The sequence below is a fragment of the Suricata suricatta genome, chromosome 8 (assembly GCF_006229205.1).
Source record: "Suricata suricatta isolate VVHF042 chromosome 8, meerkat_22Aug2017_6uvM2_HiC, whole genome shotgun sequence".
In the NCBI taxonomy this organism is placed as follows: Eukaryota; Metazoa; Chordata; class Mammalia; order Carnivora; family Herpestidae; genus Suricata; species Suricata suricatta.
This window is the reverse complement of record NC_043707.1, coordinates 109,736,772-109,750,440: the sequence shown is the minus strand read 5'-3', so window position 1 is coordinate 109,750,440 and position 13,669 is coordinate 109,736,772. Positions and strand designations below refer to the sequence as shown.

At 37.8% G+C, this 13,669-nt stretch overlaps 1 protein-coding gene across 1 annotated transcript in view; it reads right to left on the bottom strand.

Annotated features, from left to right (window-relative positions):
* Positions 1-13,669, bottom strand: part of FOXJ3 (forkhead box J3) — a 138,638-nt gene that overhangs the window by 16,256 nt on the left and 108,713 nt on the right. The window contains exons 7-11 of the mRNA XM_029946366.1: positions 12,951-13,079; positions 9,378-9,552; positions 6,095-6,502; positions 2,239-2,340; positions 1,665-1,856 (exon numbers count right to left, since the gene is read on the bottom strand). Of these exons, the coding sequence (XP_029802226.1) occupies positions 1,665-1,856; positions 2,239-2,340; positions 6,095-6,502; positions 9,378-9,552; positions 12,951-13,079 (1,006 nt within the window). The remainder of the gene's footprint in view (positions 1-1,664; positions 1,857-2,238; positions 2,341-6,094; positions 6,503-9,377; positions 9,553-12,950; positions 13,080-13,669) is intronic.

Sequence of the window (13,669 nt, the reverse complement as noted above, 5' to 3'; positions counted from 1 at the left end):
AATAAGCCAGTCACAAAAAGACAAATACTGTATGATTTCACTTACATGAGGTACTTAGAGTAATCAAAAATCAGAAACACAAAGTAGAATAGTGGCTGCCAGGGCCTTGGCAAGGGGTTTGGGGGATGGTTAGAATGTGGGGGGGAGGGGGGTATTGTTTAATGAGTACAGAATATCCACTTTACAAGATGAAAAGAGTTATGGAGATGGATGGTGCTGACAGTTGCACATTATGAATATACTTAATGCCACTGAACTATACATTTAAGGATAGCTAGGATGGTGAATTTTACATTATATTTTATAATAAAAAATGTTTTTCATAGAGTATACATTAGGAAGATACCAAAAAAGAAGTGACAGAGAAAGAGATAGACAGCAAGGAGCTAGAGTTATCAAAAAATAAAATTCAGTTGTCAGGCACATAGAGGGCACTCAACAAGTCCAGGTATATGTCAAGCACTGAATGAGGTTCTTGGATATAATTTATGAAATGAGTAGTAAGTCATCAAAATCAAACAGCCACTGAGGGTTTCACATTAGGTAAGCTATTCCAATGGAGGAAGCACAGGTGATGGAAGATTTCTACCAAAAGACACATAAAGATTTCAGAAAAAGAAAGACACAGCCTGGCTGGAGGACCTTAGCAATATGGGGACGACCAACTATGTGAAATATGCTAGGATAATGTTTGCAGAAAGCCAGTCAGGATAGAAAAGAGAGGACTTTTGGAGGCACCTGGGTGGATCAGTTGGTTAAGCATCCAACTCTTGGTTTCAGCTCACATCACGGTCTCACAGTTGGAAGGTTCAAGTCCTACACTGGTCTCTGGGCAAACAGCGCAGAGTCTGCATGGGATTCATTCTCTCATTCTCTCTTTCATTCTCTCTCTCATTCCCTCCCTCCCTCTTTCTATCTCTCCCCCTCTCCCACTTGCATTGTCTCTTTCTCAAAATTAAAAAAAAAAACTTAAAAGAAGAAAAAAAAACTCTTTAAAAATGCATCAAATATAAAACCAAAATAACAAACAGAAAAAGATGTCAACTTGGAGATAAAAGGTGGAAGGATATTAAAATGAATAAAGAACTTGGATATTAAACACCTACAGAATGGAAAGTTGAGAAAAGAGAGGGCACTGCAACCAGAGATGGATACACAGGTAAAGAGAAAAGAAGAAAGTGAGATGAAAAATACAGAGCACAAATTTTGAGTCAAGAGTAAAATACCAATGAGACTATTTACCATTATGTGCTCTTCAGGTAAATTTTGAACTTTAAATCTTAACATTCTTAGGAGATACATAAAATAAGACATACTGATTTTCTTTGCAGGTCTATACACATTTGATAGAACTTCATAACTTTGTTCTTACAGAAACATATCTTTAAAACATTTAATTCTTGTTTGAGAACTTAAAAGGTTAAAAGGTCACAAAGGAAAGTCGATTGTAAATAATAAAAGACTCACATAAATGACAGAAAAAGTCTCTTTATCTCAATTTCCCTAAAATATACCTTAAATACACATATTGTTTGAGTTCATTTCTTAAAAATACAAAGATGCCAGCAGATCACTGTCACAATGAACAACATACCAAATTGCCTCACTTACTGAATTTCACAGAAATAAAAGAGAGAAAACCAAGAAGATAATTAAATCCATACCTGTTCCAATGTGTTGGGAAGGTTTTGTTGGATGCATGGCACCATGGCAGACATTCTGCTGAACATTACTCTGTGAGTGGATAAGGCCAGTTTGTGTAAAGAATTGATTAAGAGAAGAACAGAGATCAGCAAACTGAACCTGATCCAAAGACCAGTTCTTGAGATCTGCCTGTCTCATACTCTCCATCAAGCCTATGAGAAGAGCATTAGAAATATAGTTAGCAGTTTGTTCTGCAAATATTGCAATAAAAATGACAAGACACAGTTTTTTTTTCAGCCCTCAAAATTTCCACTGGTAGTGATTTTCCCATGCAATCAAAAATGACATTTAAAAATTACTGAAAGCCTAATTACTTCTAAATGTAGCCAAGCTTCCTTCACAACTCTCATCTGACCCTCCGGCTATATCAATTAACTAAATTTCTGAATTTTACAGAATTTTTAAGAATACTACCAACTGCAAAAGAAACACTATATTAGGAGATATTTATTTCTACCACAAAGAAACTTCTTTCTATGAGAGAAAACAGGATCATGTGTATTTGGTTTTATGTCAAAAAGAACCAATACTCACCTTGGAATTGTGAAAGGTCTACATCTGACCAATTAACACTGCTGGCAATTCGACAACTTTCTTTTAGCATATCAAGTGTTGCATACCAATCATTCGAAACACCTATAAAAATAATATTGACAATACCATAAATCTTGGATAGTGGAAGTGTGAAGATTATGTAGAAGAAGACAATGAGCTGGGCTTATTCCTGACACCGGCAGATTCCTATCCAGGCTTACAAATGGGATTCGCACACATTATTATCATGTATTGCTGGGGCAATCAGCTCTGTGAAACAGGCAGAAGGGTCTTAGTTCCCTTCATTTTATTTAAAAAAAAAAAAAAAAAAAAAAAGAATCCAGAGAGGTAGCATAACTTAGCAAGGTCACTACGATGAATCAAAAACTTGAACCCGGTGCTTCTAAGCTCTAGTCTGACAGCTTACAAACTGCTCTGTCACCTTATAATATCAAACTTGATTAGTGCTCTTTACATTTGTAATAGTACAAATGAATGACCAGGCACTGCAAGTCATGTAAATCAATAATACATCTGCCCTCCCCCTATATGAAGTTCATTTTCCTGTCTTGTTACGACATTAAGAGATATGTTCTTTGTAACAAAGAGACAGGTTCCCATTTAGAAGCAACACACAGTATAATTTAAAGCACCGACTTAAGATTTAAAGCACCGACTTAAGGGACTTAAAGAAGGTAAATGAGATTGTATAGCAAGTGGTCAAATTTTCTACAAGGCAACTTTAGGAGCGAGAAATGCCTTAACACAGTCCTCCTGGCAAAGCAGCTAAAAAAGAGCTGAGACCTCTTTAAGAAAGGCTGATGAATCCAAACCAGGGCATTTCTAGTCAGGAACAGTGTGCTCTGAAGTGACATCATCAGGAGGGTTAAGAGTCCAGAGTCTGTATGTCAGCAAAGTAGTTGCCACTCAAGGGCATGGGGCAAGAACTACACTCAATGAGATAGTGCTGAGCAAAGAAAATCTTCCATTCAGTGACTGGTGCAGTAATTATTGTTATCAGAACCACTTGAGGATGAATAAAAGTGAGAACTAGTAAAAAGGAAATTTTTTTTTTTTTTTTTTTGCTGTATCACAGATAACTATCAACTACTGGTTACTTGATTTACAAAAATCTTACAATTATGGTTTGTTTGCTTGTTTTCAAGTAAACAATGAACCAGAGACAAAATGACTCATAACTTAGCGAGACATTTGTTGGGGAAAAATAATGCCCCCAAGTGAGCCACAAACTTTCAAGTCCATCAGACTTTTCAAGTCCATGACCTATAATAAATGCTGACTTGGCAATACAAAGCAATCTCTGCAAGAGAGAGTAGCTAGGCAAACCCTACCCACTCAGTAAATGTTTACTGATTTTAGTCCTTTTGGAATCACTGGTGTTACAATCTTTGAAGCCCTGACAAGCCACAATATAAATTCCAACCCTACCATTTATTAGCTCTGATCTCAAGCAAACTACTTAATTTTTTGAGTTACACTTTTCCAATCTATTAAATGTGGTAATTTATACTTGCATTGGGAAGATAATATGAGATAATGCATCTAACTTGCCGATCACATAATGAGAACTCAAACAACTGTTAGCTTCTTTCATTCCTTCCCTATTTAAGACAACCTGCTTAGTCTCATCTTTTAAATGACAAATTTTTAATCCAAAGAGATTATTATCACAGCCAAAATGATTATTCCTAACGCCCTCTGGTGAACGGCCATTTCCCTTCTCCGGCAAGCAACCACTGGTATAAATAACAAGTCACTAAGACCACATGACAGAGTGTTTTCAGCTGTATTCATACTTTCTTCTCCCCAGCAATCATTAGATTTAATAAAAAGAAAGGTGTGACAAGAGCATCAGACTTCTACTGATATCAAATCACTATAATCATTAGTCAATACTTAAAGTCATACTCAAAATGCCTGGGTGGCTCAGTAGGTTGAGCATCCAACTCTTGATTTTACCTCAGGTTATGATCCCAGGGTCATGGGGATCAAGCTCCTTATCCGGCACCATGTTGAGTGTGAAGCCTGCTTAAGATTTTTCTTCTCTCCCCTCTTCCCACTATCTGCCATCCTCCCCCACTAGCACGCTCTCTAAGTTTTTTTTAAGTCTTTAAAATATCTTATTAAGAACAAACTTAAATTTCTGAAGAGTGTATTGACATTAAAAGGCAAGTGTAAGTGAAATAAGTCAGAGAAAGCCAAACATCCTAAGACCTCACTTATATGTGAACCTGAAAACACAGAACAAACAGGTTGGGGTGCAAAATGGGTGAAGAGGAGTGGGAGGTACAATAGGCTTCTAGTTATGGCACGAGTAAGTCACAGGCATGAAAGGTACAGCACAAGAGAGACAGTCAATGGTATTGTAATAGCACTGTGTCGTGAAAGACAGTAGCTCTACTTGTGGACACAGCCCAACATAGAATTGTTGAATCATTGTGTTGTACATCTAAAACTAATGTAACATGACACATGAACTATAAGTTCAATAAAAAAATTTTTATAAAGGTGGGCAATAGTGACTAACACTAGAAGTTACTATAGAGGGCTATATTTATACCTTTTTTTCTAGGCATAAACCTAAAAATGATTTCAAGATGTTTTAGGAGATTTTCCATCAAGGAAAGAACTATACCAAATTTTCAACTTTATTCTAGAACCTACTTAGTTATTAACTGGGAAAACAAAATAAATCGTGAAAAGGACCTTACTGAATTTCAAGTACTCTGATACACATTTTTGTACCTTATTTAATTCTCCCCCCAAATTATATTTTTCTCACTTTGCAAAAAAGGAAACCATTCCATAAAAACGTAAGCTTTATGGCAAAGTCAGAATATAAGAGATAGTATACATTATCTAAAGGTCATTTCCCCCCCAACAGACTTTTAATTGCCTGAAATAATGATCAATTCTAATTCATAAAGAAACTAGCACCTTCCAGCATTTAGAAACTATCCCTCCAGGATAAAAATCTCCTCAGTGATTTGGATGGTAAGCGGACAGCCAGGCAAGCTGAAGGAAGGATCTGTACTCTGCACAACTCCAAAGGGCCCCATTCACTTTGCAGTCTATGTTTGTGCACCCTTGGGAGTGCTGCAGGGCAGATGCCAGGTCTGTGAGCAATGTCAATTAAGCATCTCACCAGAAACTATCAAGACAGATCTTAAGAGCAATAGATTTCTTAAAAATGAGAATATGAAGAATGCTTTCTTCCTTCGCAATCTATCTTTTGAAAATGAGATACTTGGCAAGAATAAGCGAAGAAAGGAAGAGTGGGAGCATTCTCTGAACACTTAAAGACTAGGAGCCAGATGAGGCATTTTCCATTTGTATTCTCAATGCAATCCTCATAACAATACTGTGTATTAGGGTACTTTAGTTCCATATTTGTAGATGAGAAAATAATAAGGCTAAAACAAGCAATGCACAAAGATCGTAACAGCCATAATGAGGATTCAAATACAGGTTTTTCGGACACAAATCTGTACTCTTTCTTCTATACTACGCTGAGTCACAACAGACTGCAGACTGTGCGTACCATTCTTTCAAATGCTCACAAAAACAATTATTTTCCAGAAGTACAAAACAAGAGTTAAAACCAAAACCTACAAGGTTGCTGAGTCTGCTATGTTGTCACAATAATTTTTAATCATGAAAATCTGATCCAATGTATGAATAGAAGGAGTTACAACTACAGGATTATAGCAAGGAAATACAAAAGGAGAAGAGAGGAGAAAAGTCTGGGTAGTAAATATATATAGAAGCCCCAGATAACAAAGAACATATCCTAATTCACAGTTAGGCAAACACAAGTCAGGAGACACCAACTTACCAGAATTACAGGATACCTGTTGTGGGGGTGGCGGCGCCTGATGTGTTAACGGCTGATGTTGATGGTTCGGATGGTGCTGTACGTGTTGATGTGGAGAAGGGTGCTGGGGGTGAGGGGGCTGGAGCTGGCTGTGTTGCTGCGGGTGCGATGCTGGGTGCTGGGGACGCTGTGGTAAACCATGTGGTCGGTGGGACGGGTGTGGAGATGGCTGTGTATGCATCTGGGAGTGGGGCAGTGAGACCTGTGTGACCGAGTTACTGCCCGTGGTGCTGAGGCCACCGCCATGATTGTTGGACAGGTTGCTCTGGTTGCTGTGTGGGTGAGAGCTCACTGTGCTGCTAGGAGAGTGCTGATATGGACACGAGGTGTGGGACTGCTGGGAAGATTCGGAAGGGATGGTCATCAAACCTAGACATAGTCAGAGAAGCAAGAGCATTCAGGGTCAGATTTCAGTTATATTTCATGGCAGACATTCACTAAATTATTTACAGAGCAGAGGTACACATCCTCAGGAAGCAATGCTAGTTAGGTTTAAAAAGTGTTAATGGATCCTCCGCTATACACCAGACTCTGGAATCACTAAGAGTTAAGAACACCAGGCTCTGCCCTCAAGTGGCTCATAGTCTAGGAGAAGGGACAGACACTGAAGGAGATTATGTCCAATAATGTAAGCACTACGGCAGAAGTATACAGAGGGCACACAGGAATTCTGCCTCTTGCCTATTCCATTAGGAAGGGGTCAGAGATAATGGAAAAGCTGTCCTTAAAAAGGCATTGTCTGAGCTAAAGCCTTGAAAGATTGAGTAAATGTTAGGGAAAAAGTGGGAAAGGTGTTGGGTCACATTCAGGGTGGTTCTCTACAGGCCTGAAGAAAAAAGGCTTAGACAGAGGTAGAGAGGAGAAACAAGGCCCAGTTATTTCTGAACTCTCTGACTACTCCAAAAATTTTTGAGTCAAAGGTGACTAGAATTCTAAAATGAAGAGAAACAAAACAGCCACCTCCCCTGCTTCTTCATTTGGCTTATGGAGTATTCTTGAGACACGTACACTTTAGGGATTAAGACTACATAATTTATAGCACCAGAAAGTAAGGATTCAAGTCTCTGTACTGCCATCTGCATGCCTAGTAACTTCAAAAAATTATTAACTTCCGCAAGCCACAATTACCTCAAATGTAGATGATGATACATGTATTTCACAGAAATGTTATGAGGACTAAATGCCATGGTGCAAGTGCAGGGTGCAGATGAGCTCAGCAAACGTTAGCTACAATGATGACGATGACAATGACGATGACGATGACAAGGACAACTAGTTCAGAAGCGCCGAATGTTAAAAATAATGTACTTCTGGTTTACAGGTAGACATTCATTTTAAGAAATCTTATTGTAATATTTCATTCTACTTTAGTATCCCAAAGAATGGCACATACATTTTACTGAACCAAACATACAAAAAATTTATTAAATGAAAAATAAAATCTTGAAGCATAGTGTCAGTCAATGAAAGAAACAAACCTCTTAAACAAAAATGGTATTACTCTCATATTTCCCATTAATAGTAAAATTGCATTGGGGCACCTCGGTGGCTCAGTCAGTTACACATCTAACTCTGGACTCAGGTCATGATCTCACGGTTCATGGGTTTGAGCCACGTATTGGGTTCTGTGCTGACAGTGTGGAGCCTGCGTGAGATTCTCTCTCTCCCTCTCTGCCCCTCCCCTGCTCTCTTTCCTTCTCTCAAAACCGAAAAACATTTTTAAAAAATAGTAAAATTGCATTAGAGTACACTGTAAGGTAACCTTAAAGCCTAATAAGTTAAGAATTTTATAGATAGAAGAATTAAGTTTAGTTTTCTTTAGAAAACTGTCATTTACAGGAACCTACAAGGTTATTACAGTAACAAGAAAGCAGCTATTTCATTATCTATTTCCAATAACATCCTACCATTTTAAAAGGGAACCCAGATATGACCTATACCATTTTCAATCCCAAATTGTCTTCAAAATAAAATTTAGTTAGCATGATGAAATATCATTAGAGGCTTCAGAAATTGTTGCCATTGCTATTTCAAAGCCAGTTTTTTTTTTTAATGTTTATTTATTTTTGAGAGAGACAGAGTGTGAGCAGGGGAGGAAGACAGAGAGAGGGAGGCACAGAATCTGAAGCAGGCTCCAGGCTCTGAGCTGTCAGCACAGAGCCCGACATGGGGCAAAGTCAGTATTTTTTTAATATGATCACCACAGTGGATCTGCTTAGCAAAGTCTTGTATTAGTCCTTTTTGTACTTTTCTAGAAAGAACGTTTTAAATAAAATTTGAGAAAAATACACAAATCTTACCTTAATCAGAAAAACCAACTTCCTGTACAAGTTACTGATATTCACTGATGTATATAACATGAACTTTCATAGTATCTGACAATGATAATTATTAAAATGTCAACTATAAACAGGAATTTTTGTCTATTTTATTCACTGCTGTGAACAGGTAAGCTCTCTGAGTTGGGCTAGAAATAATCTGCCAAACGAAGCAATTAGAAAGTACTTTGATAGTAGAGTTCCCAACAATTTCTGACTAGCAGTTTATGGGGGAAGGACAATGCAACATCTTGATCCTATCACATGACTCTGACTAAAATTAAACCAGCAACTAAAGGACAGTAACACATACCAGCAACAATCTAGCATTTGACTGAGATGTAACCAAAATCACTTTTAGTGCTAAAATGTGATTTAAGTATGTTGTATAAAATGGTGACCCAACAGTGTTCACTTATAAGTGCCACACATGAAATTGCAAATTTGGTGCTACCATATTCCAACAGCTATCTCTTTGCTAATAACGGTACAGAAAGGCAAGGCACAACTACTCCTGTAGTGCAACATTTACCACTCAAATACTTCACATGCCAGACACTAACTGACCATGGCAGCCTCCCCCACAGGGCACAGAGGCGGTGTCAGAACTCTTCCACAGCACTCCTCCAGGACACCACTAGGAAGGAAGGAAGTATGCAAGAGGAGACTGATCTGCATTCCTGTGCTATTATATAAATATGTACAGGGCAAGGGAAAGGCACAAAGAATATTCAATCTTGATCATGATGTTACTGTTCAACGATTAAAGAAATATAACAGCGGCTATGTGAAAATAATCCTTAAAAAGATTTTTCAGTAAAAATATACTTTACTAAAGAGGTATTTAAAAATACCTGAAACTAATAGGATATGTATGTCAATTACACGTCAATAAACCAACCCCACCCCCAAGAAAACAAACTCACCTTGCTGACTAAGTGACTGCTCAAAAACTGACTTATAAAGGCTCCGAAATGAGGCACTGAGATCTTCAAAATTATACTCTGAGAAAAGTAGTTGTTTGTCTCGTTCAGGAAGGTTGTACTGTGGCTGCTGTTGAGGAGTTAATGACTGAGAGACTGGTTCTGGGTGGTTTGTCACCTAACATTAAAAGAAAATACCACTAATTTAGTAGCTCTATGTATCAACGTTAGTTTGTCACATAAAATACAGGACTGAAAATATTTGAATACTGTCCCTGTCCTTGGCTTCCCCCTTCTAAGTTGAGTACACATAAAGGACAAGACCACAAAATTGTTAACTTGGATTTTAAAGAACCATAGAAATCTAGTCCAACCCCCACATTTCACAAAAGAGGTAAAAGAGTTCAGAGAAATTAAGTGGCTTTCCCAAGATCATACTAATAAATGATGAGCTAGGCCTGGAACCCTTCCAGTTTTTGCAGAATCTTCATCTTGATTTTTCTGAAGCAATTTCATCTCAAACTCCACTCTCTTATGGTATTACTAACATTTCTCATTCATTTATTCAATTAATCTTTAAGAATTTAAACTCAAATACCGTGAGTCAGGTTGTATGGCACCGCTTCAACACACCTAACTCTCCATTTTAGAGAAAAAAATTTTAAATGAAACTAAGGGGAAGAAAGAAACAGGCAAAGAAGATTCTGAGAAAAACAGAATACAGCATGGCTTTGAGCTATGCAAAGGAAAAAAAAACATAAATACCTAAAAAAAAATAAGAATTATTGTTGAAGGTAGCCCAACTAGAAATAAAATAAAATAAAAAATGATCAGTTGTATCTCGAAGATTTTATCAAGAGGAAGTAAATTGCCATTTGTTTAGTGTTTTGAAAAATTAAGATATGAACACTATAAATTTATGCAGCCATTTAAAACGATGCTCACAAGAAGTCTACAATAACAGAAAAATGTGAATTTTGTGTAGGGGAATGGCTCCACCACTGGCACCAGCACAGTGGCAGGATGACCTAAGCCATGGTGATTATCCTGGGAAATGGAATACTGAGCAATACTTATGAGGAGCAAGCTCTCACCCATTCCTCACCTGCCTTGCTATTTTGTGGAAGGCAGCATGGGGCAGTTTCTCATCTCCCTCCCTACCTTGTAGGAAGTTGCAGAGGGTCAGTTTCTCATCTGCCTCCCTATTTCCCGTGAGGCAGAGAACTTTCTTCTTTACCCTCTTAGGGTACAGTTGCAAGTTATACAACTGCTTAGCTGCAGTATGGAGTTTGTTCCTGCACTACAGTGACCCACCACTGTGACATCTGTCACCTGACCCCCTCCCCCCAGTTTGGTATCATCCTGTGGGATGTGGAGAGCTGACACCATACTGATCTGGCTTATACATAAGTAGTAACACTGTCTCAGTGCATCTGGGCTCACTGTCATTACAGGCTCAATCTACAGACTTGTTACCAGCCCAACCAGCAGCTGGTGTTATACTGTGGCTTAAGGAGTGTCTGATGACCACTTGATGTCTTGTTAAATGAAAAAGAGCAGTCTAGAGGCACCCAGGTAGCTCAGTCAGTTAAGCATCTGACTCCTCATTTCAGCTCAGGTCATGATCTCACGGGCTGTGAGATCAAGCTCTGTGTTGGGCTCTGCGTGGAGCCTGCTTGGGTTTCTCTATCTCCCTCTCTCTGCCCCTCTCTTGCTTGCTAATTCTCTCTCAAAATAAACAAACATTAAAAAAAAAAAAAAAGAGGGGCGCCTGGGTGGCTCAGTCGGTTAAGCGGCCGACTTCAGCTCAGATCATGATCTTGCAATAGCTCGGAGACTGGAGCCTGCTTCAGATTCTGTGTCTCCTTCTCTCTTTACCCTTCCCCTGCTCATGTTCTGTCTCTCAAAAATAAACATAAAAAAAAAAAAAGAGCAGTCTACAATGTTTGGCTTTTCATAGGGAAGTTTAACTCTCCTCCGTGTATATAACAGACATGTTTATTCTTTCTTCTGTCACCTAGTTCTACAAATTTAATTTTTTCCTCTTATTTTATTTTGTGATACTGTACTCTGTGTTCTTTGATTCCATTTGGTGTCAAGATTTTCTACATTCACATTATTTTTAAAGCAAGTTAAAATCATTCCATCTTTGCTTAGTTTGCTTCAATGCTCCAACTAATCCTTTTATATCATGATTTAATCATTACTGAATGTTTTAGTTCATCTCTTGATCAGCAAAGTAATGTTTTTTAGAAAGGCACATGAAAACAAAAGTAAGATGCCTTTTAAGCTCCGTGTATCAAAGAATGTCATTCTCTTGACTTCACATATGAATGCAAATTTACCTGAACATAATCTAAATCTATTCCCTAAAAACTATAGATGAAGTATTCCGTTATCCTTTGATACTTACCATTACAGAAGAGAAGTATGATTTGCGATTTTTGAATTAATCTTATTTTTTCTACCAGAATATTTATATGGATGATTACTTTTGAAATTTTAAAATGTGTCATGATATGTCTAGGTATAGGTTTTTCCCCATTAACTTCTCCTATCCCAGCTCAGTATCCCTTTTATAATCTCTATTTCTTTTGAAAACTGCTTCTATACTAACTATTCTAGCTGCTTCTTCAGGGACACCTATAATTCTCAATTCTCCAGATCTAGTACCTTCTTTTACATAACTGTTATTCTATTATCTATTCCTTCTGCATTCTGAAAGAATGTTCCCCCAGAGCACTGATAACAGTTTTGCAGAGCCACCTTTTGTTTTCCTGCATTCAACGTGAATTTTAATTCTGCTCTCTCAGTTTGGTTTCCCTGGAGTTTTTTTTTTTCTTATTTAAGGTTCCCCCCCCCCACCCTTGTATATCTTTATCCTGTATAAGGTTTTGCCTATTTATTCAGTCTGGAACAGAGATGATCTAGTAAGATCAAATTTAAACCAATGAATAGCATAGTACACAGCTCTTGGGTGCTGTTCTGTCTTCTAGGGAGGCCAGTTGCCAGGTGATGTGAAAAGAGGGATCAAATAACACAAGGGCCATGTTCTTATAATAGGTAACAAAATCAGCACACACACGTCCCTTAATAGCATAGCTTCGTTTTCCAAACCAAAATTAAAAATATAAGGCTGCTTAACAACTGGGTACCAACTCATCCTACCCTTTGTGGTTGGCAGAATCCCCTTCTTGGATCTACACCTGGAAAACAAGGTGATATATACATATTCTAAACTCTTTTACCAAGGACTGTAAAGTATCATCAAGTATTGTTTTGTTAGACTGAAGTACAATTTTTTTTCCTATTGCAATTACTTTTCACTTGGACACAGAACAAAGTAGACCAAAATAATAAAACATCAAACAACCATATATTTGTATCTAACCTGGTAAAATGTAAGTACTCAATTAAAACACTATCAAGGTAGGAATCTGCTCTACTTATTTAAGCTAATGAACTGATTAGTGAAAAATATACACGTTCACTTTTTATTTGACTTCAATGACATTTGGTTTAGTTTTAAGCACTAAAGGAGTACTTAACTAAGATATTAACTTCACCAAGACTTACCGGTGTATAACTGTGCACACTTCCAACACTGTTCAAGTTAACAGATGCCAAACTCTGGTCCGAGAGACTGTTGTTAAGGCTACTGCGTGGGCTATCACTACCGTCCTGATCAGTGTTGTACAATGTTACCTAGAAAAGAAAAAAAACGTTTGCATAAGTAGTTCCCACTGAAAAGAGTACCTTTTAAGCAACTTTACAAAAATACAGTTAGGCTGGTATATGGCTGGAGGACAAAATGTTAGCGGTCTTTCCTTTGCTGCTTACCTACCCCAGTTCCACGCCCTTCATTGCTAACTCCATGTTCACCGTGAAACAATTTACTCAAACTGAAAAACATACCCTATCTAGAAGTACATAAATTCAATATATTTCCAGGTATAATTAGTTCATCAACATTTAATAAGGGGATTGTAGATTTTTACTATTAAATATTTCTACAATGCATAAATTTATTTTTACTCAAGCCTTAAGCAAATCAGTTATTCTCTTCTGTCAAAATCTTGGTTGCGCATCAGGGCACCTGGGTGGGTGGCTGAGTTGGTTAAGCGTCTGACTCCTAATCTCGGCTCGGGTCATGATGCCACATTTTCTGAGATTAATCCCCATGCTGTTAGCACAGACTCTGCTTGGGATTCTCTTTCTCCTCCCCTCTCTCTGCCCCTACCCTACTTATGTGTGCTCATGTGCTCTCTCTCAAAAAACTTAAAAAAAAAGTTTTT